Below are 27,482 nucleotides of genomic sequence, written 5' to 3' on the forward strand. Positions count from 1 at the left end.
AAATTCTGCTAGGTTTCCATGTTCTTTTCAGATTTAGGGAAGTCACTTACCTCTGTCAACATTAGCTCGCAGAGAGGTGAGCATACCCTCAGACACCAGGGTTTTATAAAGAGCACCTTTGCAAGACCTCTCGGATTTCCGGGAGCCACAAGTCTCTATTTTTCTGTGACAGTCACTGTCCTCAGGCTTGGCCTGTCCCGATAGGCTGGGTGGTAACGCATCCTCCGTAGGGGTCAATGGTTCTGCTTTTATACCCTCTGGCACCTCACCAGAAATGTTCTTGCTGGCAGAAATACTGATAAAATCTTGAGGTCTTGACTCTTTGGTGGTGTCTGAGGATTTCTCCTTTGACATTTTCTTCTCTCTTGATTTCACTTTCTTCTTTGGTGGCTTGGCATCCAAAATGCTTCCCTTGCCACTTGAGGACGTGCGGACCTTCTTGCGAGGGGTTTCTCCAAGCTTCTCGATGCCCCAGTCTCCCTTTGCAACAGCTTCAATGGTGTACATGACACTCTCGATATCAGATTCCGAGGACTGCCTCTTTTTGCAAGTCTTCTTGGGTGTGGATTTATCATTTCCATGTCGATCCATTTTGTTTTTCTTCTTTTTCTTTTTTAGCTTTTCTGGTTTGCTTAATGCTGTGGGATCCTCAATGATCATAATTCCATGAGGATGGCACATGTGATCCTTTCTACTGGGAACATCGCTTATTATGATCTTGCTACTGGCAGAGTAAGAAAAATCAGGGAAGTGACTACACTTTTGATCTTCCTCTAATTCTTCCTTTTTAATTTCTTTGGGAGCTTCCATTTTTATACCCATTATATCATCCATTCGCAGCTCCTCAAAATTTCTTAATTCCTTAGAATCTCTTACATTTTCCTTAGCTGATTTTTCAAATTCTGCTTCTTTCTGTAACCTGGCTTCATCTATTTTCTCCATTTTTATTTCTCTTTCTTCCTTGCCCTTCTCCAATTCTTTAATTCTTCCGCCATCTGATTCTTTTGCTTTTATTAGCTTTGATTCTTCCATTTTCACCCCCTCTGATGCCAGGCACATCTAAACAGTTAAACATGAGAGAACAAACAAAATACATTATTCTATACTTGAAACTAGCTTAAACTTTTAAACTACATTCTTTTAAAAAATAATCAAAACAAACTTCAAACTTTACAAGTCCACTTCTGCCAAAGTAATTTAAATTATTCAAATTAATAAAAGGCTTTGTAATATATTCATTCAACTCTAGAGGAGTATATACTCAAATTCTCACTTTCCAGCTTCTCATGAAGGTTTCCTCTGAAAACAAGATTTGGTAAAAGAAGGATGGGATCTAGAACTGAAAGACCTGAGTTTGAGTCTTAATTTTGCTACTTGCTAACTCTGCACCTAGGATGAGTCATTTCAGTCCTCATTACTCTGTTGTCTTTGTAAAATAAAACTGATAATAGTTGTCTCAGAGGATCCTGTGAGGTCTAAGTGAGATGATGCACATATGGCAGTACTTAGTAAATAATCCCCAAACTCTATTCAGATATTTACCTTTTCTTTTTCCTTGGGGAAATGAGAGAAATAGCAATAATTTCTATCTACCTGCTTAAAATTAGAAATGATAAGATGATTCACTAAAGATCTACAGAAGGTTCTGGTTAATTAACAAAACATTATAGGTCCACAAATGCCAAAAGATAACCTGAAAGATCACAAAAGCTCTGAAAAATAAGTGGGGGGTGGTTGTTCTTTTTTTAAATCCATTTGATGGCAAACTTGATCTGATCCAAACTTACCTGGCTGCAAATTCTGACCAGAACTTTTATCTGACTTAATGTGACTATTCATGTTTTTGCTATTAAGTCTCCATGAATTTGAATATATATTAGGGGAATTAATGGCACACTGTAAGATACACACACTGCATCATTTTCCCTAAAATCTGAAAAATTTTGAGCCCCCAAACACATCTGCGAGCAATTCGGTTAAGTTTTTAAACTCCCCAAATTTCACATATAGGACATTAAAGGAGAAACTCGCCATCTTCCTCTCCAGCAACTATGTACCTTGAAACTGCAATCTAAAAGCTATTTTCTAAAAGAGGAAATTACAGCTCATTGTAAAATTCATTTTCAGTACCTGGCTTTTCATTCAAAAACACTCCCCGTAAGGCTCCCCGGTGCTAGGCTCAGTGGGGGACACTAAAGGTGCAAAGATCAATAAGGTCTGTCCCATGATTCCTGACAGCTTCCACCCCAGCCCACCAGCCCCTCGGAGGGATTCATCACGAGTCACTACAAGGCTGATGAAGCCAACGGCAGCAGAGGAATTCTTAACCATTACTCATTTTATCTACTCTGCACTGTCAATTTAGAGGAAAAAAGATTATTAGGGCTTGCTGAACCCCCCTAATCAAGTACATGAGTAGGAAACTGATCTGTTTTAAAAGAAAAATAACCATTTTATGGAATGGCAAGTTGTCAGAGATTGTTAACAGCTATAAAATTCATTTTTTAAATGGATAATACATTGAATTAAACATCAGATACTATTTTACCTCATTTTTTCCCTTAGTACTTTCAGTATATCTCAAATCCTTCCATGAGAATTATGTTATGATTAGTAAGTCTCGCAAGAAGCTGGAGAAGGGGCGGGAGGAGGCAGACAGTGCAAGGTTTTTTTTAAAAAATGAACATGACAAGAGTACCCAGCCCTTCAGGATCATTCAGAGGGAAGATGTGTAATATCATGAATTCACAACAGAGCTGCCTTTTTCAGGAAATCATGTAAGTTAACTTTTAGACCTCAGCAAGCAGTTATGAAGACTGAGAACTTCCCTTTATTAAACCTAACCAGAAAGAAGATCAAAGCAAAACGTTAAATTAATTCTGAAACACTGGGATACATATCATCTTCCCTGCATGCCTTATTCTCAGGGGAGATTTGCTGGTTTTGTATCAATTTTGGAATAATTTTTATTTTCCTTTCTCAATTATCCTAGTCCTTCATGAATCTAACTATCCCATGTGGGGAGAGAGACTATGCTAGAAGAAGGCTAGAAAGGCATCCTCAAGGTGAATTTTATAGTTTTCAATCACTATCACTCTGGTGGCCTTTAATAAGTCACTTTAGGGACCTTTGCCACACAAGCACTGATTTTGCCAACGGTTTGCATTTGCACAGGTTCATCTTAGCAAACCCAATAACACTTTGCAAACTCTATTCTCAGCTTCAATGTATTTCAAAACAATTCTCCTCATCACCCCTGACAGGATTCTACAGCTAGGAATGAAATGGAACAAATGCAGACATTCTCTCTGGGGACATATTCTGGGAAACAGCATAATATTTCTTGGGAAGGTAACTACCCCGAACACTAGTCATGCTTTACTTCCTTGTTTCAGGCTCTTAAAGTTTTTTCATAAATAGAGCATGTTAATTCTAAATTATAAGAAAAACAATTACATGGCTGGAAGTTAAGCTATAAAAATAAAACTAATAACTACAATTCTCACTAACCAAACCCCCAAATAAACACAAATCAAACTCTCAGAGTTGGTGTCACTCTAGACTTACCTAATTATCTTATCTAATGTTATCTAATTTAACATTCTTCCTAATGTAGCAACTCACTTTATTATAAAAGTCCTGAGAGTTATACAACTTTTTGCACAAAGACAGTGACCATATTAGAGGGCAATGCTGTTTGAAATTTTTAAAATATTGAGCAAAAATCTATAAATCCTACCAGTCCTGGTTGTTCCCTGAAGTCACTTAAATTAATCCACTCCTTCTCTCATGTGACAGACTTTTAAATCCTAGAAGATAGACTTTATGTTCCCGTGAGTCTCTTCCCCTGGAACAACTGCTCATTATATGTAAAGGCTTCCCAACCTTTCAAAAGTTGGGTCCCTCTTATCCAGATGCAGTATGGTTGTCCTGAAGTGAGAATGGACTTTATTGAAATAAGCTGGGTTTCTGTGCAAGCACCATACTTGCTTGCCTAAGGCCACACAGTGAGCTAGGCAGGTAGCTTATACCTGAACCCACATGAGGATATAAAGGCTGAGAAATCGTTAACAGTACATCATCCTCCGCTGGGTTGTTGCCAGGCAAAAGTAAACAAATGTGTGCAAATAAAACTCATAAATGACATAAAGCTTATAAGGGCTGGAAAACAATGATGTTTCAATTTAGCAGTATTTTAGATTAAGTTCCTAGCCTTTCTGTAATACTCTAGATGAAAAGTGGAGCTATTTGTCAGTTGATAAGGACACTAATCTTCTAATGAGAACCAAAGATGAACTTGCCCCACTGTTTTTATTTTTAATTCATTTTTACTGGAGTATAGTTGCTTTACAATGTTGGGTTAGTTTCTGCTGTACAGCAAAGTGAATCAGCTATACATATACATATATCCTCTCTTTTTTGGATTCCTTCCCATTTAAGTCACCCCAGAGCATTGAGTAGAGTTCCCCGTGCTATACAGTAGGTTCTCATTAGTTACCTATTTTATACATAGTAGTGTATATATGTCAATCCCAGTCTCCCAATTCATCCCACCTCCCCTCCTCCTTGGTATCCATACATTTGTTCTCTATGTCTGTGTCTCTATTTCTGCTTTGCAAATAAGATCATCTATACCATTTTTCTAGATTCCACATATATGCGTTAATATATGATATCCCACCTGTTTTTAAAAAAACAGGTCAAAACTTCTGGCTTGTATTGGGTTTGTGGTCAATTAAAATCCTGGATTACCCACATACTATACTGGGAAGCTTGGTTTCTCCCATTCTGTATCTTTATACTTTTTGTAACTAGATGCAAGAGTTTCCATTTTTCCTTACAAAGTATATCTTTTCAAAATTTGAGTTAAATTACCTTCCAGCTTTGTGTTATAGACACATTTGATAAAGTTGCTTTTTACGTCTTTGTCTAAATCTTTGGTAATAAAGTTGAGTAGGTCATGGCCAAGGACAGAGCGTTCTGGCAAACCTCTAGAGCCCTTTCATCAGGTTGATTTGAACATTAATAAGCTCCAGCAATCTAAGAATGTTTAATAATCCAGTCTAAACTCTCCCTATTTTGTTTACAAGGACATCATAAGATGTCTGTCAGAAGTTTTGCTGAAATCTGGGTACAGTATGCCATTAGCATTCTCATAGCCTATTTTATAAGCATACAAAATAAAAAATGAGGATGGCTTGTGCACCAGTCAGGGTGTAACTATGCAAACAGAAACAACTTAAAGCATATCTAGCCAAGGGAATTTAATGCAGGGAATAAATTAATTACACAGGGATACCAGAACAGGAGGTCGTGAGGTAACCCAGGGATTAGCAACAGCAGGAAGGCACAGTAGGGACAAATGGCGGAAGGAGTGTTACGAAGCCCAGGGGCTAGGTCCCTGGTGGGAGATAGACCTGTGGTGGGCCAATCTGGAGGGAGCTGGATACGTGGACGAGATGATGCCTTTGCTTACTCCCACCCCCTCCTCACCCCTTCCTTACACATCCCAGCCTCTCTCGTCCTCCCATCCCCTAATCTTCTGCCAGTGTCTCCCACTGGCTGAACCCAGCTAGAAATCAGGGGACACAGGAACCCAGGAAAGGCAGTCTGCAGCCACCTGGGATATAAGCCAGCATACAGGGTACAGGGATTCTGGGGAAGCACATTAGACAATAACTTTGGGGGGTGGGGGGAGACTTCAATAATTCCCAGTTTTCATCTTCTTTTCTATGAGTTCAAACATGATTAAAAATAATTTTCAAAAGTTTCTAGGAGGGCTTCCCTGGTGGGGCAGTGGTTGAGAGTCCGCCTGCCGATTCAGGGGACCACGGGTTCGTGCCCCGGTCCGGAAAGATCCCACATGCCGCGGAGCGGCTGGGCCCGTGAGCCATGGCCGCTGAGCCTGTGCGTCCGGAGCCTGTGCTCCGCAACGGGAGAGGCCACAACAGTGAGAGGCCCACATACCGCAAAAAAAAAAAAAAAAAAAAAAAGTGTCTAGGAATTAATAGTCTGTATTTTTCACATGACATAAACAGAGCCCAGGAACAGCTATGGATGTAGTAACTCTTAGAAGATGCCATCACTCTGAGATGTGAACAAATTTTATATTGAGAGGCAGTTTCAAAAGGCAGGGATTCTAGAGAGATTGTCTATGACAACAGACTGACTCTGCCACCAATTAAGCTCCTTTTCTCTAAACCGTTCTGTGCCTGTTTCTCAATCTACAGAATGTGGATGTTAACATAGTACTTGCCTTAGAAATACTGTGAGGTTCAATGAATTGCACATGTATAGTACTTAAAATAGTGTCTAGCACAGAGCAAGAATAATGTATTGTGACAACCATCCCTTTGGGGCTTAATGTCATGTAGGATAAATGCTGGCTATTATTAGTAGTAGTAATATTCGTACTGTCTCATTAACAGCACATCATAGCCCTGGTAGACTAACTGCTTTGCTCCAGTTTTTCATTCTAGGGTTGAATGATTCTATATCCGCGGGGAAAACCATATACAACAAAATTAGGTTCAGAAAGATCTTAAATCAATTATCTTTCAAGAAGCAACTCTTATTAAAGATATAATCAAGCTCAGTTCTACTTTTGGGTACAAGCATTATCTACTCACATCTACTTTTGGGTCCATATATCAACACTTTAGTGGGACCTAGGAAAGCACACACAAACTACATTATGTACATATGCACGGAGTGCACATAGGGAAGCACACAGTGGACACAAAAGAACATAAATCAATGTGAACTCAAGTGAATAAAACTGCACTGTGGGAAGCACAGAATTAATGTCTGCTTTAATTAGCCTACTTGCCCTTTGTAGAGAGAGGGTTGGTTGTTAATCAGGCCTTGAAACAGAACATGCTTTAGTAAATGACAATTTATTCTTCTGTTATTATTTTAAATTGAACAATAACCTTCTTTAAAAGTGAGAATGGGGGCTTCCCTGGCAGCGCAGTGGTTGAGAGTCCGCCTGTCGATTCAGGGGACATGGGTTCGTGCCCCGGTCCCGGAAGATCCCACATGCCGTGGAGCGGCTGGGCCCGTGAGCCATGGCCGCTGAGACTGCGCGTCCGGAGCCTGTGCTCCACAACAGGAGAGGTCACAACAGTGAGAGGCCCGCGTACCACAAAAAAAAAAAAAAAAAAGTGAGAATGGAAAATCATGTGCAGGACACCTTCTGGATGGAATTCCCATGGCTGTATTCAAAGAAGTTAAAATGTTAATGTTTTCAATCAAATGCTGGGCATAAATATTTGATATATATCATCTATTTCCTCAGGAACTCCTCTAATTTTTTTTTTTTTTTCCTGCGGTACGCGAGCCTCTCACTGCTATGGCCTCTCCCGTTGCGGAGCACAGGCTCCGGACGCGCAGGCTCAGCGGCCATGGCCCACGGGCCCAGCCGCTCGGCGGCATGTGGGATCCTCCCGGACCGGGGCACGAACCCGTGTCCCCTGCATCGGCAGGAGGACTCTCAACCACTGCGCCACCAGGGAAGCCCCTATTTTTAATAACTGTAACTTCTGGGGGCAGGGGCACAAAATGTATCCTGTTCACCTTTGTATTCTCCTCCAAGAATATCCTAGTAAAAAAATGAAGACATTCAACAGATAATTGTGTTGAATTGAACGGTTCATTAATTCCGAGGTAAATGATGAATCTAAAATGCATTCTGATTAATACCAGGAAAGAGTTAACGAGTCTATAAAAAACAATGCTAATTATGACCATGCTGCAGTTTGGCCTAGACCAGTGGTCACACTGTCCTTAGTTACGGTTCCCAGGAGCACCAGTGAAAATTAATCACCAATATTTTAACTACCTCTGACAACCGAAACCACACAGAAGTTTTTTACTGTTTCGCGTAGTCAGAGTGGCCTGATAGTGAAGTGCTAGAAGAAATGTAACTCATTCCCAAAAGAAAAACAAAAATCATTATGTTGAAACCCAAATTCTTTGGATGTACACATGGGACAGACATATAAAAAACTATCCTCTTCAAATTGGTTGCAAAGGAAAAAAAAATCAATAAAGATACTGAAGGGATGAGATAAAATGGAGGGATCATTTTTCCTGTCCCTGAGTTCAGGGAGGCTGTCATTTTCAGTTCAGGTATGACCACACCTTAGGTTCAGGGTTTGTTATTGGGTAGTGGCTTTAAACACACAATAAATCTGTGCGGCACCAAGCTTTTACCTCCTTAAAGACATTTAAAAATGTATTCCTTTCTACAAATGTTAAGATACTGATTCATTTCTTTAATGTGTTCTGCTTTAAAAGACTGAGTGAAACGGCCAGTGAAAAATAATTAATCGTGCACTAGATGAGAAGTAATACCACAGAAGAAGATGCTCTTAACTGGTACAAAGAAATGGGTAAGTAGTTCCAAATGTACCATATTATTTCACTCTTAATTATATTTTGTCTTTCATTGTCTGTTATAAAGGAGCCAGCTAGATTAAAAACAAGGCAGTATGGAAACAGACCCACTGACACTAATCAAGAAGTTTCCATTTCTAAATTTCTGCTTTTTAGACAAAACAAATGTTTTGCAGCCAAGGTATATTTACAATCATTTTGTACTGGCTTATTATCTGCCATAACAGTGTAGACATAACCCTAGGATGGCATTTCGCGGTGTTTTTCCAAGATGTGCATGTCTCCCATAATTAAATAGAACCAGAATGTTTTTGCCATAAAAATATACTGGTTAATGGTTTCAGAGAATAAAGAATAGCATCACTGCTAGGATAATTCAATTTTCTTTATTATAAAAGATAACTGGTCACAGAACAGTGGTCTAAGTGTCTCTCAGTACTAAAATCTGTGCATATTAAGTAGCCTACTGTTTGGTTTGCTGAAACAATTAGGCCAGGTGAAATGGTGGTTTAAATGTTTATTCACTATTTCTTCAGAAACTATACCATTTCTGAAGACACTAGATGGGGTGGGGATAGCCTTTGCTCCAAAAGGCCATTTACTGAAGTCTCCCCGAAAGGTGTTGAAGGAAGTCATTAGGTGCATTCCTATATTTCAGTTCCTACAAAAGGAAGTTGGTGCAATTGGAAATAAAATGAAAAGTTTTAGAATAGGAGTTTTCTGAAAATGACTTGCAACTCAGCACAAAAAGGAAAGAAACATACCACTTTCAAACAAAAGGCCCCCTCTAATATATCGTTAAGTGTTAGAATTCAATTTTACGATAAGAGTGCAGGTGAAGCTGAGAATTTGGGAACTACATGTCGAGGTTCTAGGCTTCAGGGGGTTACAGTAGGGTGAAAGGATAATGCACATCAATGATATGAGGACACAACAGAACACCTGAATGGAGTCATACCTCAATCAAATACCACCTATAATTGGTAGTGGGGGGGTGGGATTTCCTACTTTTTTCAATATAGTATAGAATTTCTGTAATTTTAACATAACTCATCTTTTCTTAAAGTGAGCCATAATTTTCCATAAGATTTAATTTTTATAGGTACTAGAATAAATTCATCTTTACCTACCCATTTGACTATAATTATAAGGGTTTTTTGCAAATTAGAACGCAAGGAAAAACTAGGGTGTTGAGGTCTCTGAAAATGTCTTCATCCCTTTTTTAATAAATAGGGTTAATGACAACTTTTCCAATTCCCTTGGACCCACCATATCTACAATCTTGCATTTTATACATATGAAGAGTATGTCTAGAGAGATCCAGCATTCTCTTTCTTCAACTTCACCGTAACAGATTATCAGTTTTACGAATTGAGATAAAGAAGAAAAGTACAACATAGACAAATCCAGCAATCCTGGGGTGACCGTGTTTTACCTTTCTTTCTTCTGTGCTCAGAGAAACATGGGTTTCTGCTTTCCAAACTCAACTGTTTACCTAGCTGGCAATCCCCTCGTGTTGACTCTTCCAGTACTGGATTTCTTCAGTTATCCCTTCCCCTTCAGCATCTTTCATCTCTGCTTTTCTACTTGTGGGGCCCCCTCTCGGTTCACAAACATCCAGGTTTCCTGAGGTTGGGCTCCAAGATCAGGGTAAACTGAAAGCCGTTCTTTCCCCACCCTCAGGTTCAGAGCTGGAGTTGTCTCGGACTCCCCTTTGTTTTACCTCTCACATTGACTCGATCACCAAATCCACCTGAATCCCCTGCAGTCTCCCATGCCCACTGCCAGCTCCCCCGATGCTGGTTCTCGTCTTCCCACACCCAGACGTCCACAGAGGCTTTCCGCTCTGTTCTACACAGCTGCCAAGTGAGGCTCTCCAAGCGCTGCTCTCACCACTGCACACCCCTGCTCCAAATTTTCAACCGCCCTTCGTTATTTTCAAGTACAAATTTCTCTGCTTTACACTAAACACCCTCCCAATTCTGACTTGCAGCTACACTCTACCTTCACCTTCCATATACCTCCTAGCACAGCCCTCCCCTCTGCCCAGCTGATTTACTTGTCATCTACCTATTTCATGTTTGCCTGCCTTTATCTCTTTGCTCTATCTCCCCCATCTCTCCATTTAATTATGCATAAATCACAGTCTCTACTGTGTTTGGATGGTTAGGTATAAAGGGGTGGGGACAAGTGTAAATGGATGTTGGCAATGACTGTTGGACTCAGAGTCGGGGCTCAGTAGGGAAAGGAGAGGACGGTGACATTTGTACAGCAAACACCTCTAAGGGGGCAGCCATTTATCAGCTCTGACCAATTGTTCTCATGCAGAAAGGCTGGTCCAGCGTCTCCAGATCCTCTACATTCTCAAGAGAGGTCAGAGTACGCATTTATTTGAAATCTATAATTTTAAAATATTAGCCACTAATTCAAATGTAAGATATAATGCAGGTCAACAAATTGTGGGCCAAAGAAAGCATCTCTTAACAAAATTGGATGTGGCCCAAAGGATGCTAGTTTCAACCTCTGTTCCTCAACAACTCCTTCATCAAGAACCATCTTTCTTCACGTTCTCTCCCCTGTGCTGGGTCCCCAGAGCACTCCAGTTGATATTAATTTCTCCGTTTCCTGGTTTTACACGTTCACTTTGGTATCACTCAAGTTGAACTTCCTCCTTTCATTGCATGCTTTCCTGTGAAACCACTTGCACCATTAATTTATTTCTTATCCCTTAACTTTTTATATTTTACCTCTTTGCAACTGGAGAATAAGTTCCTGGAGAACAGGAGGCATACACTGTAATTTCCTACAGTCCTCACCGTATCTTCCAAAGTATATTCACAAACAGGCACTCACTTATTTAAGGGTGTAGGATGTATCTTGGCAGTTTCAAAAGTAGAATCACTTTTAAAAAAGGAAATATCAGCTCCATTTCTCTGACAGCAGTCTTGAACAATCTGTCATTTTGTTCAGCCATACACATGTGTGTAGGAGTAGGCTATCTTCCACAGAGACTTCTATAACATGCAAACTCCTATAACAAGTAACTTGCACAGTCTTTTCTATTCATCTAAAACAAGGTGACAGAATAGCACAGTGCTGAAGAGCCCAGGCTGTGGAGAGACTGACTGGGTTTCTACGGAGGCTCTAATATTTCCTGTTCACATGACCTCAGGCAAGTCAAAAAACCTCTCTGTCCTTTTGTTTCTTACTGTGGAAAAGAGGAATGATAATAGTACTTACCTCAAAGGACAGATGTGAGAATTCAATGAGTACATATAAAGTACCTAGAAAAGTGCCTAGCACACAGTAGATAATAAATGTCGGTCATTATTATCTTACGTTAGATAATAAAACTTACTTGCAGATAAAAAAATTAGAAGTAAAACAAATAGTAATATTTTTAGGCTTATGCTCCAGCCTTTCATGGCACACCAAACACCAAAACTGGATCTCAAGGTAAGGTCTTCCTATACCACTGATCTCAGAAGAAGGCAGGTAGCTTGAACAACCTCGCTGTTAATAGCATGGAGTAGGCCCTCAGAAACTACTGTTTGTTAGAATAAATGAATAAACTGCTCCACTTGCTGTACTAGGCAATATTAGTAACAGGTATCTTTAAGTGTAGAATTTTCTTTACTAAAATGTACAGATAAAGATGTTTCTGTGTGCTCTCCAACTATAGCAATTATAATACACAATGATCTCCAGGAGGATGCTTTGCTATTCTTTATGTGACCTGACCTAATTAATTTCAAAAGGAAAGGAAACACAATACATTATAGTACCTGTGCCAATTAACTGATTAACTGAACAGTATGAATCTCATGGAGGTTCAAACATAAAGGACTGTATTTTTTACAATTCCCTGACCTCAGCAGCACAATGCCAAATCTCCCTTCCTAGCTGGAGTAGATTCCTGAAAAATACCTGGAATGGATTCCAGAACTTTCAGGTCACTTTCAGCTATTAAAAAGCCACCGAATTTAAAATGCCAATCAAACGCCTGAAGCAGACCCTTCCACCAGAGCATCTCCTGGCTTGGGGTGCTGGGAAATGGGGAGCGCTCCTTGCAATGCCCAAACTGAGAGTGCAGGCCAATCTAAGTCTCCTTCTATCTGCCGCCAGCCTCCTCCAATTTTCTTTTTGCCTGCTGAAGTGGGTGTAGGGCACAGCAATAAATATATGCCTACAATATTTCTTGCTTCTCTCCAAGAGAAGAGTTTTCTTGCAAGCAACAAACCCTGTCTTTGGGAAGGCTCCTCATTCACTCCTTCTCCTATGTCCACCCACCAGAATGGAGCTGGGAAGGGTGAATGGTTAGTTCTGGGGCTGGTTCCTGGACCTTCCTTCACAAGACATATAGCCTCTGGTTGAGAGGACAGAGGAAGGAATGGTGCAGGTAAAACCAACTGTGCATGGTTATGTCTTTGTCTGTTCCTGCTAACTCCAATAAGACTAAATGACCTTGACAGAGATACCAAGGACAGAGACAACTTACAAAATATTTAACAGGCAGGGGTGCTAAGCAATCAGAAGGGATGTGGTCTCAGGGGTAGAACAGGGTGCTGCAGGCCCCTTGCTGTGCTGTCCAGTCGCTAGAAGGATAGGGGAGACCTGGGATGCTGGCAGTTACTGCAAAGGTACTCAAGGGGTAGGGTCCCAGTCTTTTTACCAACAATAGGAAGTATTCTGTATTTTAGTACTGGGACAGCTGTCCTGGTGCAAACAAGCTGAACATCACTCCTGTTTGTGGGAGTTCCTCAGAGTGTCCTCAAGTGAGAGATGGGATGGTCCCAGGCCTGCCCTCTCCCCACGACCATTCCGTGGCCTCTTGCCTGATCAAGCTGAACTACTTTCTACTTGTTCACTTGGCCCCTGGAAAACTCATGCATCTTTGCAATGCCAAGACAGTGCGTCAGGCTATGCTAAGTCTCTCCCTGCTGCTGACTTCCTCCAGTTCTCTTTTGGCCTGGTCAGAGAGGTGAAGGGCACCGCAGTAAATCAACGTCTAAAACATTGCTTGCTTCTCGCCAAAACATGAGAAGACACTTCTGGTAGTACGACCCCTACTCTTTAACAGGGGTTCTCTCAGAGCTGTCTTCACTCTGCTTGACAGAGGCCAGGCGTGAAGAAGGGAAAGCACTGCCTGCTTTCCTCCACAGGACAAGGAGAAAAGCCACAATATTCCAGATGACTGTCAATCCCATGATAGCCCCACCCATGGGGTTAGGGTGGGGAAACCCTTGGAGTGGTAAAGGGATGACAGCTGGATAAGGCTGTCTCTTTATAAATCCCAAGAGAAGAATCTAGCCCAAACTGAAGGTAGCTTGTTGATGGCTTTCCCTTTAGAATGTGTAAATTTAAAGCTGTCCCTTAGGATATCAGACAATGGCATCAATTCTGGGCCACAGGAAAAATCCTCCTCAATATCCTATCATACTTATTTAAAGAGGTACCCCAAATAATTAAATATTATACTCTGTTCAAGAAAAAATGAACATCAAATACACAACGAATAAAAAATAACTGAGGAAGCATATTTCTACTGGTGATTATTTAGAGATGCTGATTAATCCATTGTGCACATATTTATGTTTAATTATAAACTGGGAAGGCTTTAGGATGTTATTCTAAAACACACTCTATTAGCATTATGGCATCATATTCATGTGGTGCAAATAATAATGTGAGGAGATTTTCTTGGTAAATTATTTTTTACCAACCCTGTTCCATCAAAAGCATATTATTTTTACTTGGATGTTATAAGAAACTAAGTCTGAGTATAAGCTGATTTGCTATAATTGGAATAGGCTTATTGCAGTCATTTTACCCCTTTAAATTATGATACCAACATTGAAACATCTGTTAAACCATAGCATCTGTTTTATATTTGGGATGCATCCTTACAAATTTGAAGAGTGTTCTTTTTAATGAGCTCTGATTTAATGGGGAATCCATTTTTTTGTGACTGTTATGCCAAAGAAAGAAAACGAGAAGACAGATTCACTGCTCTAGCACCCCGCCCACGGCAAAGCACCTCTAAGGTCCATACATTTCTAATACAAAACTATTTAATAAACAAATATTCACACTGAAAGCTAGTGTGTTTTATAAATCAGTGTTGTTTAATATTTAAAAGACCATATGGATATGTCTGTATATATGTACATACCCCACCCCCCTGGAAAGGCAGAAAGGGCCATATTCATCTTATTTAAGAAAAATAATCACTTCTTTCAAATAAATTATCTTGACAATCTGTATAGTCTTAAAGATACTGGACAAATTTATGGCCTCATAGTCTCCCTGTTTACTAAGACACGTTTACAACTCTAAAGGCAGACTCACTGCCAGATCTTTATTATTTTAGTTCTATCAGAAACAGTACTTTGCCACTGACTTACCCAATTCTTTTAAAAACTATTCCCTGGGGCATTCCTAATTTTTCTAGTCATTAGTAGCCCTCTACTTGAGTCTGAATTTCTCTTATACAAGAAGCATGTCAGCTTCATGTCAGACAAAAATGGATTAGTTTGTCCCACTATTTACATACTTTACTGTTTCAGGCCTTTTTATTTTTATATTCCTAATTTGGATCTGGCTGGCCTTTAAAAGCTTAATTTAAAGATATTTAGGGGGAATTCTCTGACGGTCCAGTGGTTAGGACTCAGCACTTTCACTGCTGGGGCCCGGGTTCGATCCCTGGTTGAGGAACTAAGATCCCGCAAGCCACGAGGTGCGGCCAAAAAAATAAAATAAAACTTAAAAAAAAATAAAGATATTTAAAACTGCTAAATTTTTATGATACAAGCTACCATAAAATTTAGAAAATGACAGGTTGTCCCATTAAGTTCAATAAACTCAAATAATTTATAAAAGAACCATATCACAAAAAAACTCAGAAGGAACTCATTGGAAGGAAGACAGAAAAAAAGAGAGAAAAGGAAGTTTAATATAGAGATTTTGGGTCATTCATTTTGTACCTCCTAATTTGCCTCACCAAAAGAGAAAACTGCTACAACAGTGTCCAGGCGCTAAAGCCATTTCTTGCACAAGTCCCCATAGGGCAGATTGGTCCAGCTTGGCAGAGGAAGCCTTGTTGCCACCCATCCCAGCAATGACCACTCCCGGCATCTTCTCCCCCCCACCATCCCCCGCCAAGTGAGGGCTCTGTTCTTCTTAGGCTTTACAAAAGCATCTTTTCTACTTTGCCAAAGGAGTAGTAGCATTTTACACCCACATCACATCAAATGTACAACTGATAGATGCTATAAAACCAGGCTTTAGAACACATCCTTTGAGTTCTTCACTGAAAACAACCCCAAATTAAAACATCAACCACCTAGCTTAACAGTAGCGCTTTCTAGGGATTTATAGATATCACAAGAGAATCAGAGAAGAGGAAAATGACGTAGGCCATTCTTCTCGGTTTAGGATGTACTTACTTAACCAATCTGAGAGAGACAAAAACTGACCTTATTTTAAAATACTACCTGTGAAAAAGATTTTGCAATTTCCCCGGGTAACCTTTTTCAATGCTTAATGACTTTTCGTAGCAAAAGTCCACTTCCTTAAATTAAAGGTTAACCCTCTCATTGTTGAAAATTAGATACAACACACTTTATGGTCACAGGTGAGATGGTACCGTTTAGGGAACACAGTTACGATTAACTTTTTTGTGACTTCGACCACTGCAGATCTTATCACAACATATTCTTAGAACTTGCCTCTGCCAGTTGAAAGAGTGCAGACTTCCCACAGCGTTTTACAGGTTCAGCACTGCCCAACTGTGAAGTGTTCGAAGAAATCTATATTGAAAACAATTCACATAAGGAATATTAATTGTGGTATCAGAATTTTCACTCCCCATTCACATATATTCAGGAACTTTCCTTAGTTTAATGAGAACGTCATTGCTCCCAAGTACCAAATACGCTTGGGATTATAATTTTGAAACCAATTTTAGTAAATAGCCTCAAAAATAATAACAAAAAAACAGGAGTATGACTGATTCACCTTGTTATAAAGCAGAAACTAACACACCATTGTAAAGCAATTATACCCCAATAAAGATGTTAAAAAAAAAAAAAAAAAAAACAGGAGTGGCTTGGGTGGCTGTTGGATGACAAGAGTATTATTATCTTGAGAATTCCAGGCCCTAAATTTAATAACTCTACCACCTTAAAACAAATTATGCATTTCCATTTCCATATAAATACCAACTCAGCAACTTGCCACATAGAAAAGAGATTTAATGTCATTTTATATTTACTAAAAAGCAATTAGTTAATTTTTTGTTGAAATATATTTGGAATCACTGTGAAAAGACAGCCAACAAGACAGTCAACAAATTTTGTTTTGAGAATCCAACATAAATGTGCTAGGCAATATGACAAGAGCTGGTGAAGCTAAAAGTTTTACATAAAACACTGGCACTGGCTCTGAGAGTATGCTCTAAAGTACACAAAGATTGACAGTCAAGACCACAAATCTCAAGAAGCCATACAGTTAAGAACTAAGTTGTAGCACGTCGACATACACACAACATGACACTGTGACTGCATCCTCTTCTGCAAATCTTGTGCAACAGCAGCCAGGCACTAATAACAATGAACAGCACTGTCCTTTCTCGTTTTTATATGAAAACTTAATTTTCAATTTCTAGCTTAACTCCATAAAGAATGGAGAAGGGCATACATTCTTAAAGATCTTTACAAAGTATTCTTCTCCTAGAGAACTTCTATCATCATTAGAGCAGCTAGCTATGGTCTAAGCTTTTAATATTCTTCGTGATTCTGAATTCTTTCTCAGTTTAAGACAGAGGTATTTCTCAGTTCAGTTTAGGAGGCAAACCTACCTTGTGTCTGTACCTTACAGGTGACCCCAAGACCCCCAGGGAATTCTATGGAGCTGTCAGCCCCAGAAGAGACTGGGGACTTACTGCTAGAGAAAATTCTCCCTAGAACACCTGCTGAATAAGAGCCAAATATTTAATAAGCTACCTGGGCCACTCAGAAGGGACTAGTTTAAGAAAGTTTTAAGGAATTTTTCTTCCTGGGTACTATCATTTTTCAAAGAGTCCTTTCCTATTTATCCCAATCACTTACTTTTTCTTTAGAAGATCAACTTAGGGGCTGAATCATTTTGAAGATTTTCCTCTAGCTGAATTTCCTCTGATATATGCCATTTCTCCTTTTTTAGACAAGGTGAATTCAATTACTAAGCTTATCACTAGACTAAGAGAAATAAACACATTTAATATAATCACTGACTCTAGTGACTTGGGGGAAAGAAGTACTGAACATCAATGCCAGTCCCATGAACCAAGGTTGTATAATAGAAAGGACATGGCTTTTGTGTCAGACAAACATGCCTTCATTACTTCTTGCTGTGTGGACTTAAGCAAGTAATTAAGACCTCATCTTCACCTTCAAAATAGAAACAATACCTGCCCCATATTAATTACTTCTGTGAAGATCAGATGTTATGTGAGTGAAGAGTTCGGCACAGTGCTCAGCCCACATTATGCTCTCAATATACATTACAATTATTAGTAATAAGGATTTATCACTGTTAACACTAATAAATAAACTCTTTTAGGACACTTCCAAACATTAGTTACAAACTAAAATTAGAACAGAATTAAAAATTGCAATGTCAGAGGAGAATTATTAAATTTAATAATCTATAAAATATTAAATTTGTCACATAATCATACGATACCCTCAAGAGAACAACAAGCTGGGTGATGCTCCCCTACACAGCCTGACACTGTTTTCTAGCTCTTCCACTGGCTCCCTCTGCTGTCGCTTTTGCTGCTGTAGGTTTATGTTCCCGACGCTGTGTGTGTGTGTGTGTGTGTGTGTGTGTGTGTGTGTGTGTGCGCACGCATGCACTACCACGAAGCCTGTCAAATGCCTGCACGGCACACCCAGAGGCTCAGCGTCGAACTTCTGACCGCTCGGATGTATTACCTGCCAGCTGAGTTAATGCACAGCTGTTCGAGTCGAGGCTTGAGAATGGTTCCTTGCCTTGCAAAAGAAACCCTCACCTAATGTTTAGTAGGAACTATTTTCCTCATCACTTATGGGAGGATTTTTACCTGTTTGTAGGTACAGGGCAGTATTTTAAATGCTCAAGGTTGCTGGAAGCCTTATTTTCAAAGGATGTTGGGGGAGAGTCAACATATTTTAGCAGTCCAACGTTTCTAGAATCACCTAACAATAAAATTTTCATAGAACAACTTAGCGGAAAGATATAGTTTCTAAAAATGTCTTTTGGCTTCTTAATTGGGGGCAGGGGGTTGAATACATGTTAATGTCTGCAGCACTGGGCATAGCTGACCTTTCTTTTGAGAGTCTCCTCTGGATTTCCAATACTGCAGAGTCCTTGTTTTCCTCCTACCTCTCAGGCCACTCCTTGCTGTTCTTTGTTGGCTCTCCTTTCTATAGAGAGCACTTAAATGTTTCCCTCAGGGTTTTGTCTTAGGGCCCCCACTCTTTTTCTTTACACATTTTCTCTCAGTAATTTCATGTAATCTCTCAGTAATCTCTGATGGCTTCTAATATAAGCATAGCTTGTGTAATGCCAATTTGTTATATCATTGTTCATTTCCCTGTTTGTTTGTTTTTTCTATTTAAGAGACATATACATCCTTTCAAGTAAGAATAATGTAGCTAATACATGTTTTTCAATGACAGGTCAGCTAGTGGTGGAAAGTGTGTGTTATGCTACCCTCCTGGGTAGGGGGCAGTAGCAGGTCATACTGTACAGTATGTTCATGGCTATGCTTTTTATTTTCCTCAAGTTGGATGGTGCTTGCTAATCTGTTAACTCCACTGTAGTATCTCCTCTGCCTATTATGGAATGTTCTGATAAACAGGGTGGGTGTTAAAAGTATGTGATGTTCAGCAAAAGCGCCAAGAAAAATTATCACCCTGGGTGTTAAAACTGTTAATTTTATAGCTGACTGAGGTAGGGGCGCACACCAAGGAAAGAGGTGGTAAAGATCAAAAGCAAATTAGCTGGAAGGCTTTTGCAATTATGAGGGGTATCATAAACACTGTAGCCTGGGAGGAAATGACTAACAATTGTTGAGTGAATAAATGAATCAGAGAACAAATGAACAATATGAGATGATTGGTCTTCCTTACCTTAAAAGAAATATTAACACTTCTAATAAACCATGTAAGACTTTCACACTAATGAGCTGCAGTGTGAGTATATGGAGTCTGTGTTGAGTGTAATATTCCGTAACATATTGGGCATTCCATCATGAAAATGAATGCTTTAAATGTGCACCTATTGCTTATATCCAATTGTGACGATACCTTGGTGAGATTACGGTTGTATTTATATTGGCAAAGTAAAAGCCTTCTAAGGAAAGTTTTAATGTTCAAATCTACCTGTCTCAATTGTCCAGATTAGCTCCCTGTCTTCAAAGTAAATATGCAATTTTTCAACGCAAAGATATACTCTAGGTGTAAGAGTCAGCCACACAGCAGAGAAGAGGATATGTGGACCAGGCAAGGCTTCCAGACTTGCTAAATAACGGAAGACAACAGCTCCCTTCTGGCATTACATTTGGTCATTAGTCTTCAGTAAACAAGATCTAAACAGTGACAGATGTGTCACTCTACCTGTAAACAACAAAAAATGCAGATAGGAAACTCACTTTGACAAACTTAATGGATCAGAGCCTGGAAGCAGAGTGATGGCTCTTCAGAAGGGCCGAGTTGAATCTAGATGAATTATGAGCATCAATACAGAATGGGAGACAGGCTGAAATGCGAGGAAAACAGGCTCTGCACTCTATATTTCTTTCTAGATCTTGTAAAGCAGATGTATCTTTCTCCCTTTAAACATAAACATTTATGAGGAACCTACAAACAAAATGTTCTTTATTCAATTTCATGGTTCCATGCAGGTTACTTCAATGGGTTTGAAAACTATCAGATTTGGTTAAGAAGGAAAGATATCCTTCTCAGCTTGTGACACGGAGACCCAAGACATAAAAGAAAAAATATTTTCAACTTAAAGAAATGCCCAGGGCTTACTGTTTTTTTAAAAACTGCGTTTCTAGGATAATTGTATTACACGATAAATGACCAATAGCTAATGTCTTCCTAGAGTTATGAACACTTGTAAATGAAATTAATGCGAATGGTCTCTAAGAATTTTGCAAGCCTGATCTTAAAGTGATATTACAAAGCTAAACATTTTTAAAGAGTAAATTGTTTCCTAAATTATACAAACACCTACTTTTCTCTAAGTGCACATAATAGGACTGAGAATCCCTCTGAAAAGGGATGAGGGGTATAAAGTGGTCCACTGGGTATATTTCTATTATCTGCCCATTCCTTCCTCACTGAACCCTTTCCCTGTAAGTTCCAAGAGATACCAGAAAGTGCCTTACCAATGCTGATTTAATAACCTGTGGTAAAAATTGCAAACCACAGAGCAGTGATCTCAAATTGCGGTTCCCTAATAGGAAACTTGTTGAAAGTGCAAATTCTCAGGCCCCACTGCAGACTTAATAAGAAACTTTGGGGGTGGGGTTCAGCAATCTGTGTTTGAAGAAGCCTTTGAGGTGACTCTGGTGTATTTTAAAGTTTGAGAATCTCTGCTATAGACTAATTAGAACAAGAATTTCAAGAGTCTTTGTGTTTTCTCAAAGGTGATGGGTGTTTTATGAAATAATTATAAGAGTTTTAGGGATACAATCACAGTAATTATAGGCTATTCTATTTCTACTGCAATAGATATGCTCATAGCAGATTGTAGTAGATAATTTTATTAGTTCATCTAGTTAGCTATTGTTTAGCTTTGAATAAACTAGCCCAGTACTGGGCTGACAATATGGTCAGATCGTAACATGAAAGAGACTGAAACTTCTCTTGAGTCAGCTGAGGAAAGTGACTGGAGAGCACAAATATCCTTAGAGAACCATGTACTATACTTTTCTTGTATAATCACATATAACATTTACAAATAAACAACTAAGTATGTAATAATTTAATTTGCTTAGGAATTGTAAGGGCTCTTAATTGTCAATCTATGCAAAATATAACTGGGAAAAATAATATATGGAGTTGAGAAGGGGAACTGTATTTGATTCTAGGGCAGAACATTTTATTTTGGTTTCTCCATCATGCATGTCTTCCTCTGTTAATGATGCCAGAAACAACTCATAATAAGTTTTCAAATTAATTTTTTTAAAGCTTCCTCAAATCTTATAAGTGCACAGTCAAAAACCCTCAGAAGACAAGTGCCATTGAGGAGAGGAGTAACATCTGGAAATGTCTCCCTGCACAAATCCTAAGTAAGAAGAGGTTCTTCCCCAGAAAAAAACTTTCTTTTGGAGGAGTGAGTGTACTGAGCAGTAAGAACAAATTAATTTAAGAGAGGTATGGGATCTTACTCTCCAGAATCACAGAACAGTGGCTGTTACACTATCAAACTGGTTCCTCAGAGCTGCCCAGGGCTTTGAGGCACCTAATAAATCTGATGGTGATCTCACTTAAACAAGAACCACACTCTGAGTGGCAATACCTGTTAGAAATGCATCAGCTGAGGTATATCATACAAACATTTTTAATTAAATTGAAAACTCTTGGTAAATAGTGCATATGTAAATATCAGATGTGTCAAAGACGAGCCACTACGTTCTGATATTCATGCTACAGAGTGTAGAATTTAATCAAAAGGAATATATGGCAAACAACTTCTGTTTTGAAGGAGCTGTTTCTAAAAGGTTGGATGGGACTGCTCAGGTACCAACATTAAAAATAAATTTACAGTCATCATGTCAAAATTCTTTTTTACCTTTGAAAAAATTATTAGTATCAAGTAAAAGGATGTCAATGACTAGAGGAAAGCAAGGAAATATTAAACAAAACTATTGCCCACACAATGAAAAGAAAAGCCTGTTTATCATAATGAAAAATTATGATAAAATCTTAATTTATTCAGATTCATCAAGCAAATTGTTCTTCGTGAAATGATACCATTATATGACATTTTTGTTACCAGTTTTATACAATAGCCCTCAACGAGTAAAGCAAAAACTGTGGCAGAGAAGCCTAAGAGATAAACAGGCCAGAGGGTTGGATCAAGTCATGGTGGTTGACACAAGTGTCCAAAGAGGAAGCAGCATTTGTTTTTTTTTTTAATGTAAGCGCTAAAAGTAATTTTTTCTCATTTTCAAAGTAAGATGCTGGGTTTTCTCTTGCCAAAAGGATATCATTTTACATTTCATTTATGCAGCACTCTTTATGCAAATGAATCAAAGTGATTCAATACATCAATATTAAACAGAACAGTCTTGCTTGTCATTTTCTCTCAACCCTATAAAAAACTGCTTAGTTTATTATATGCATTTTTGCGGTACGCGGGCCTCTCACTGTTGTGGCCTCTCCCGTTGTGGAGCACAGGCTCCGGACGCGCAGGCTCAGCGGCCATGGCTCACGGGCCTAGCCGCTCCGTGGCATGTGGGATCTTCCCGGACCGGGGCACGAACCGGTGTCCCCTGCATCGGCAGGCAGACTCTCAACCACTGCACCACCAGGGAAGCCCCTATTATATGCATTTTTGGTTGAAATTAATAAAAAGGAAAATGGGGAAAGACCTAAAGCAGAAGGCATCTTATTTTTACAAAAGGGATATATTTTATTATTTGTCATATAGTGCTCATTAGAAATGAGCATACGGTTGAGGCCAGGGCTTCTGTGGCAAAATCAAGCATTATCAGATTTGCCTCTCATCATATCAACCAAGAAAATACTCTCTAGTGTGTACTCTCTCTCTCTGGCTGACAATCCGAAGAAATCTAAGATCCTGCATGAGCTGACCTGACCTAAGCCCAGGGTTAAACACTAATAAAAATACTGGCTGAAGCTACATCACACCCAAAGCTAAGCACTGATGATCTAATAGGTCCTATTCACCCCTGCATTCACTGTGAGAGTTATTCATCAACTACAGCATCTAATTTCACTATTGGAAAAATTTAATAAATTGTAATGCTATGGCCTTCACGTTGACAATTTTCCTAAGCTTTTAAAATAAGTTAAAAACAAGGCAAAATGAAATAAATGAATTACTGGAAAGTGTGTATTCTATGTGAACTCTTTAATGAATGCTTGTAAAATGGGTATAAATTCTGGAGCTGATCTGTGATTAGAGAAAAGGCAGCAAAAAGCAATAAGCAGCCTCCCATGTGTATTATGTTAGTAATGGCAAGAGGCATGCCTAAAGTTCTCTATATGTTATAAAATTCCATTCCAATACTTCCTGAGCTCAGTAAGTTTTCTGAACCCAATGTGTGTGTGTGTGTGTGTGTGTGTGTGCATATATATATATATATATTAAAAGAAGGCCATACCTCTGCAAACTGAAACTATAAGACACTGATGAAAAAAATCAAAGATGACACAAACAGATGGAGAGATATACCATGTTCTTGGATTGGAAGAATCAATATTGTGAAAATGACTATACTACCCAAAGCCATCTACAGATTCAATGCAAGCCCTATCAAATTACCAATGGCATTTTTCACAGAACTAGAACAAAAAAATCTCAAAATTTGTATCGAGACACAAAAGACCCCGGATAGCCAAAGCAGTCTTGAGGGGAAAAAAGGAGCTGGAGGAATCAGACTCCCTGACTTCAGACTATACTACAAAGCTACAGTAATCAAGACAATATGGTACTGGCACAAAAAGAGAAATATAGATCAATGGAACAGGATAGAAAGCCCAGAGATATACCCACGCACTATGGTCAACTAATCTATGACAAAGGAGGCAAGGATATACGATGGAGAAAAGACAGTCTCTTCAATAAGTGGTGCTGGGAAAACTGGACAGCTACATGTAAAAGAATGAAATTAGAACACTCCCTTACACCATACACAAAAATAAATTCAAAATGGATTAGAGACCTAAATGTAAGACTGGACACTATAAAATTCTTAGAGGAAAACATAGGAAGAACACTCTTTGACATAAATCACAGCAAGATCTTTTTTGGCCCACCTCCTAGAGTAATGGAAATAAAAACAAAAATAAACAAATGGGACCTAATGAAACTGAAAAGCTTTTGCACAGCAAAGGAAACTATAAACAAGACGAAAAGACAACCCTCAGAATGGGAGAAAATATTTGCAAACGAATCAATGGACAAAGGATTAACCTCCAAAATATATAAACAGCTCATGCAGCTCAATATTAAAAAAACAAACAATGCAATCCAAAAATGGGCAGAAGACCTAAATAGACATTTCTCCAACAAAGACATACAGATGGCCAAGAAGCACATGAAAAGCTGCTCAACATCATTAATTATTAGTGAAATGCAAATCAAAACTACAATGAAGTATCACTGCACACCAGTTAGAATGGGCATCATCAGAAAATCTATAAACAACATATGCTGGAGAGGGTGTGGAGAAAAGGGAACCCTCTTGCACTGTTGGTGGGAATGTAAATTGATACAGCCACTATGGAGAACAGTATGGAGGGTCCTTAAAAAACTAAAAATAGAATTACCATATGATCCAGCAATCCCACTACTGGGCATATACCCAGAGAAAACCATAATTCAAAAAGACACATGCACCCCAATGTTCATTGCAGCACTATTTACAACAGCCAGGTCATGGAAGCAACCTAAATGCCCATTGACAGACGAATGGATAAAGAAGATGTGGTACATATATACAATGGAATATTACTCAGCCATAAAAAGGAACGAAATTGGGTCATTTGTTGAGACGTGGATGGATCTAGAGACTGTCATACAGAGTGAAGTAAGTCAGAAAGAGAAAAACAAATATTGTATATTAATGTATATATGTGGAACCTAGAAAAATGGTACAGATGAACCAGTTTGCGGGGCAGAAATTGAGACACAGATGTAGAAAACAAACGTATGGACACCAAGGGGGGAAAGCGGCGGGGCGGCGTGGGTGGTAAGGTGATGAATTGGGAGATCGGGATTGACATGTATACACTGATGTGGATGAAACTGATGACTAATAAGAACCTGCTGTATAAAAAAATAAATAAAATAAAATTCAAAAATTCAAAAAAAAAAGGCAAAACAACAACAACAACAAAAAAGAAGGCCATACCTCTGCAAACTGAAACAAGGCTGATGCTTGACATTGTTTTGAAGGAACATCAGGGTGGGAGGTACCTGAAGATATCTGAAAGGAAACAAATAATTTTTAAAGCACAAGGACATTTTACCATAACAGACTCATAGATTCTGCCAAATATTTCCACTGTACACACAGATAAAGATTAAGACATGAGTCATCACCCTCAATCCCTTTTAGAAAAACAGTATCAATGATAAATGAAGACAAAGGCCATGTTTCTAAAAACACATGTGGAAAGAACAAAAAAGACTGAGTTTGGCTCATTTGCCTTGTCTCTTGAAAGGGTGTCAGATATGTATCAAATAGCAGTTGAGGACACCTGTAGAGATAAATTTCCTTATTTTAGTGAATTTTCTAAAATATTATTAAAAGTTGAAAGCTGCAAGTAAATCTCTCTCCTCCCTACAGCACTCCCCTCAAGCTGTTCTCTGCTTTGAGACAGCTGTGAAACAGGGTTGGAGAAGCAAACCATGTGGGTCAGAGTATCTGGGACTGAATCTTAGTTCTGCTACTCACTAGCTACATGACCTTGGGCAGCTCAGCTAATCTCTCTTGAGATTTATTTTTCCCAACTGTAAACTGATGATGATGATAATCCCCATTTTACAGGATTATGGTAAGAAGAAAATAAGCCATAGAATACACTGCCTGGCATGGCACCAAAACTCAATAAATTGTTTATTGAATACGAACAGCATTTCTTTATTTTATAACACCATGCATCCTCCCATCCAACACACACACACACATACACACACACACACACACACACACACACACACACACCCCTCAGGTGTCTGACAGTGGATAGAGGATTCTGTCACACCATCCTTGCTTCAGCTAGGAGAACTTTTGTTTCTATTTGGTGATTATGGTAGCCTCATTAAAAGTTTGCTCTGAGGGCCACATGGAAATAGTTTTTAGGATGTTTTGAGAGCAAGGTCAGTTATTAATTTTGGTTTCAAAGTGAACAAAGTTTCTATACAACTACAAACTAGGGTGAAAATGAGTCACAAGTGCAGAAAGCGTGAGCATTGTAAATTCAGCCCATTTCCAGTTCCACAAAAGTCTTTTTCTTCAATTAACTGTGCTCACCGACTCCATCAAAGGGAACTTACTGAGCAATACATGCAGCTTGATCATGACTCCTCAATCCCAGCAATCACTTTTTCATATTAATTAAATTAAGTTGTTTAGAAAAACAATGGAGCCAGTTGGTGATACAATATCAAAGTCAATTTTAGGGATAAGAAAAAATTAGAAGAGAGCCTGATGGAATTATTGACTCTATTCACTGCTGAAGGCATTAGGAAAATTTTAATTCCACCGTATCTTTTGCATCAGACAAATAAGGATTTTTAGAACAAATATCAGTAAAAAGAAAAGAGATCTCCCAGATCCTATTTAACAAACTAGACATATACAAATTGTCGTAAATGGCTAAGATCTAACCAAGTACTTTGAAAATATTTCAGGGTAAAGATGTAGAACTCTTCTTGGTCAAACCATGAAACCTATCATTTCAAAAGACCTCCATGTGCAAGCTGTGACAGACTGCAGATATGAATCCACAAGGATGTTCCTGAAATCCTGGGAATTATAAACTGTAGGTCTTACTTCCGACATGACTTTTCACTCCTACAAACCCTCTATAAAAGTTAAAGAAAATAAATAGTTTGTGTAAGGGGAAATGCCTGACCTACAAGATATTTCTTTTCTCTTTTTTTTTTTTTTTTTTTGCGGTACGCAGGACTCTCACTGTTGTGGCCTCTCCCGTTGCGGAGCACAGGCTCCGGATGCACAGGCTCAGCGGCCACGGCTCACGGGCCCAGCCGCTCCGCAGCATGTGGGATCTTCCCGGTCCGGGGCATGAACCCATGTCCCCTGCATCGTCAGGCAGACTCTCAACCACTGCGCCACC

The 27,482-nt window shown here is 39.0% G+C and overlaps 1 protein-coding gene across 5 annotated transcripts in view; it reads right to left on the bottom strand.

Annotated features, from left to right (window-relative positions):
• Positions 1 to 27,482, bottom strand: part of BBX (BBX high mobility group box domain containing) — a 280,826-nt gene that overhangs the window by 36,193 nt on the left and 217,151 nt on the right. For all 5 annotated transcript variants that reach the window (XM_082654201.1, XM_082654204.1, XM_082654203.1 and 2 more), the window contains 3 exons: positions 25,532 to 25,606; positions 16,125 to 16,205; positions 51 to 1,059 (listed from right to left, as the gene is read on the bottom strand). In XM_082654201.1, the coding sequence (XP_082510327.1) occupies positions 51 to 1,059; positions 16,125 to 16,205; positions 25,532 to 25,606 (1,165 nt within the window). The remainder of the gene's footprint in view (positions 1 to 50; positions 1,060 to 16,124; positions 16,206 to 25,531; positions 25,607 to 27,482) is intronic.

Source organism: Grampus griseus, assembly GCF_964374135.1.
Source record: "Grampus griseus genome assembly, chromosome: 5".
NCBI classification, from domain to species: domain Eukaryota; kingdom Metazoa; phylum Chordata; class Mammalia; order Artiodactyla; family Delphinidae; genus Grampus; species Grampus griseus.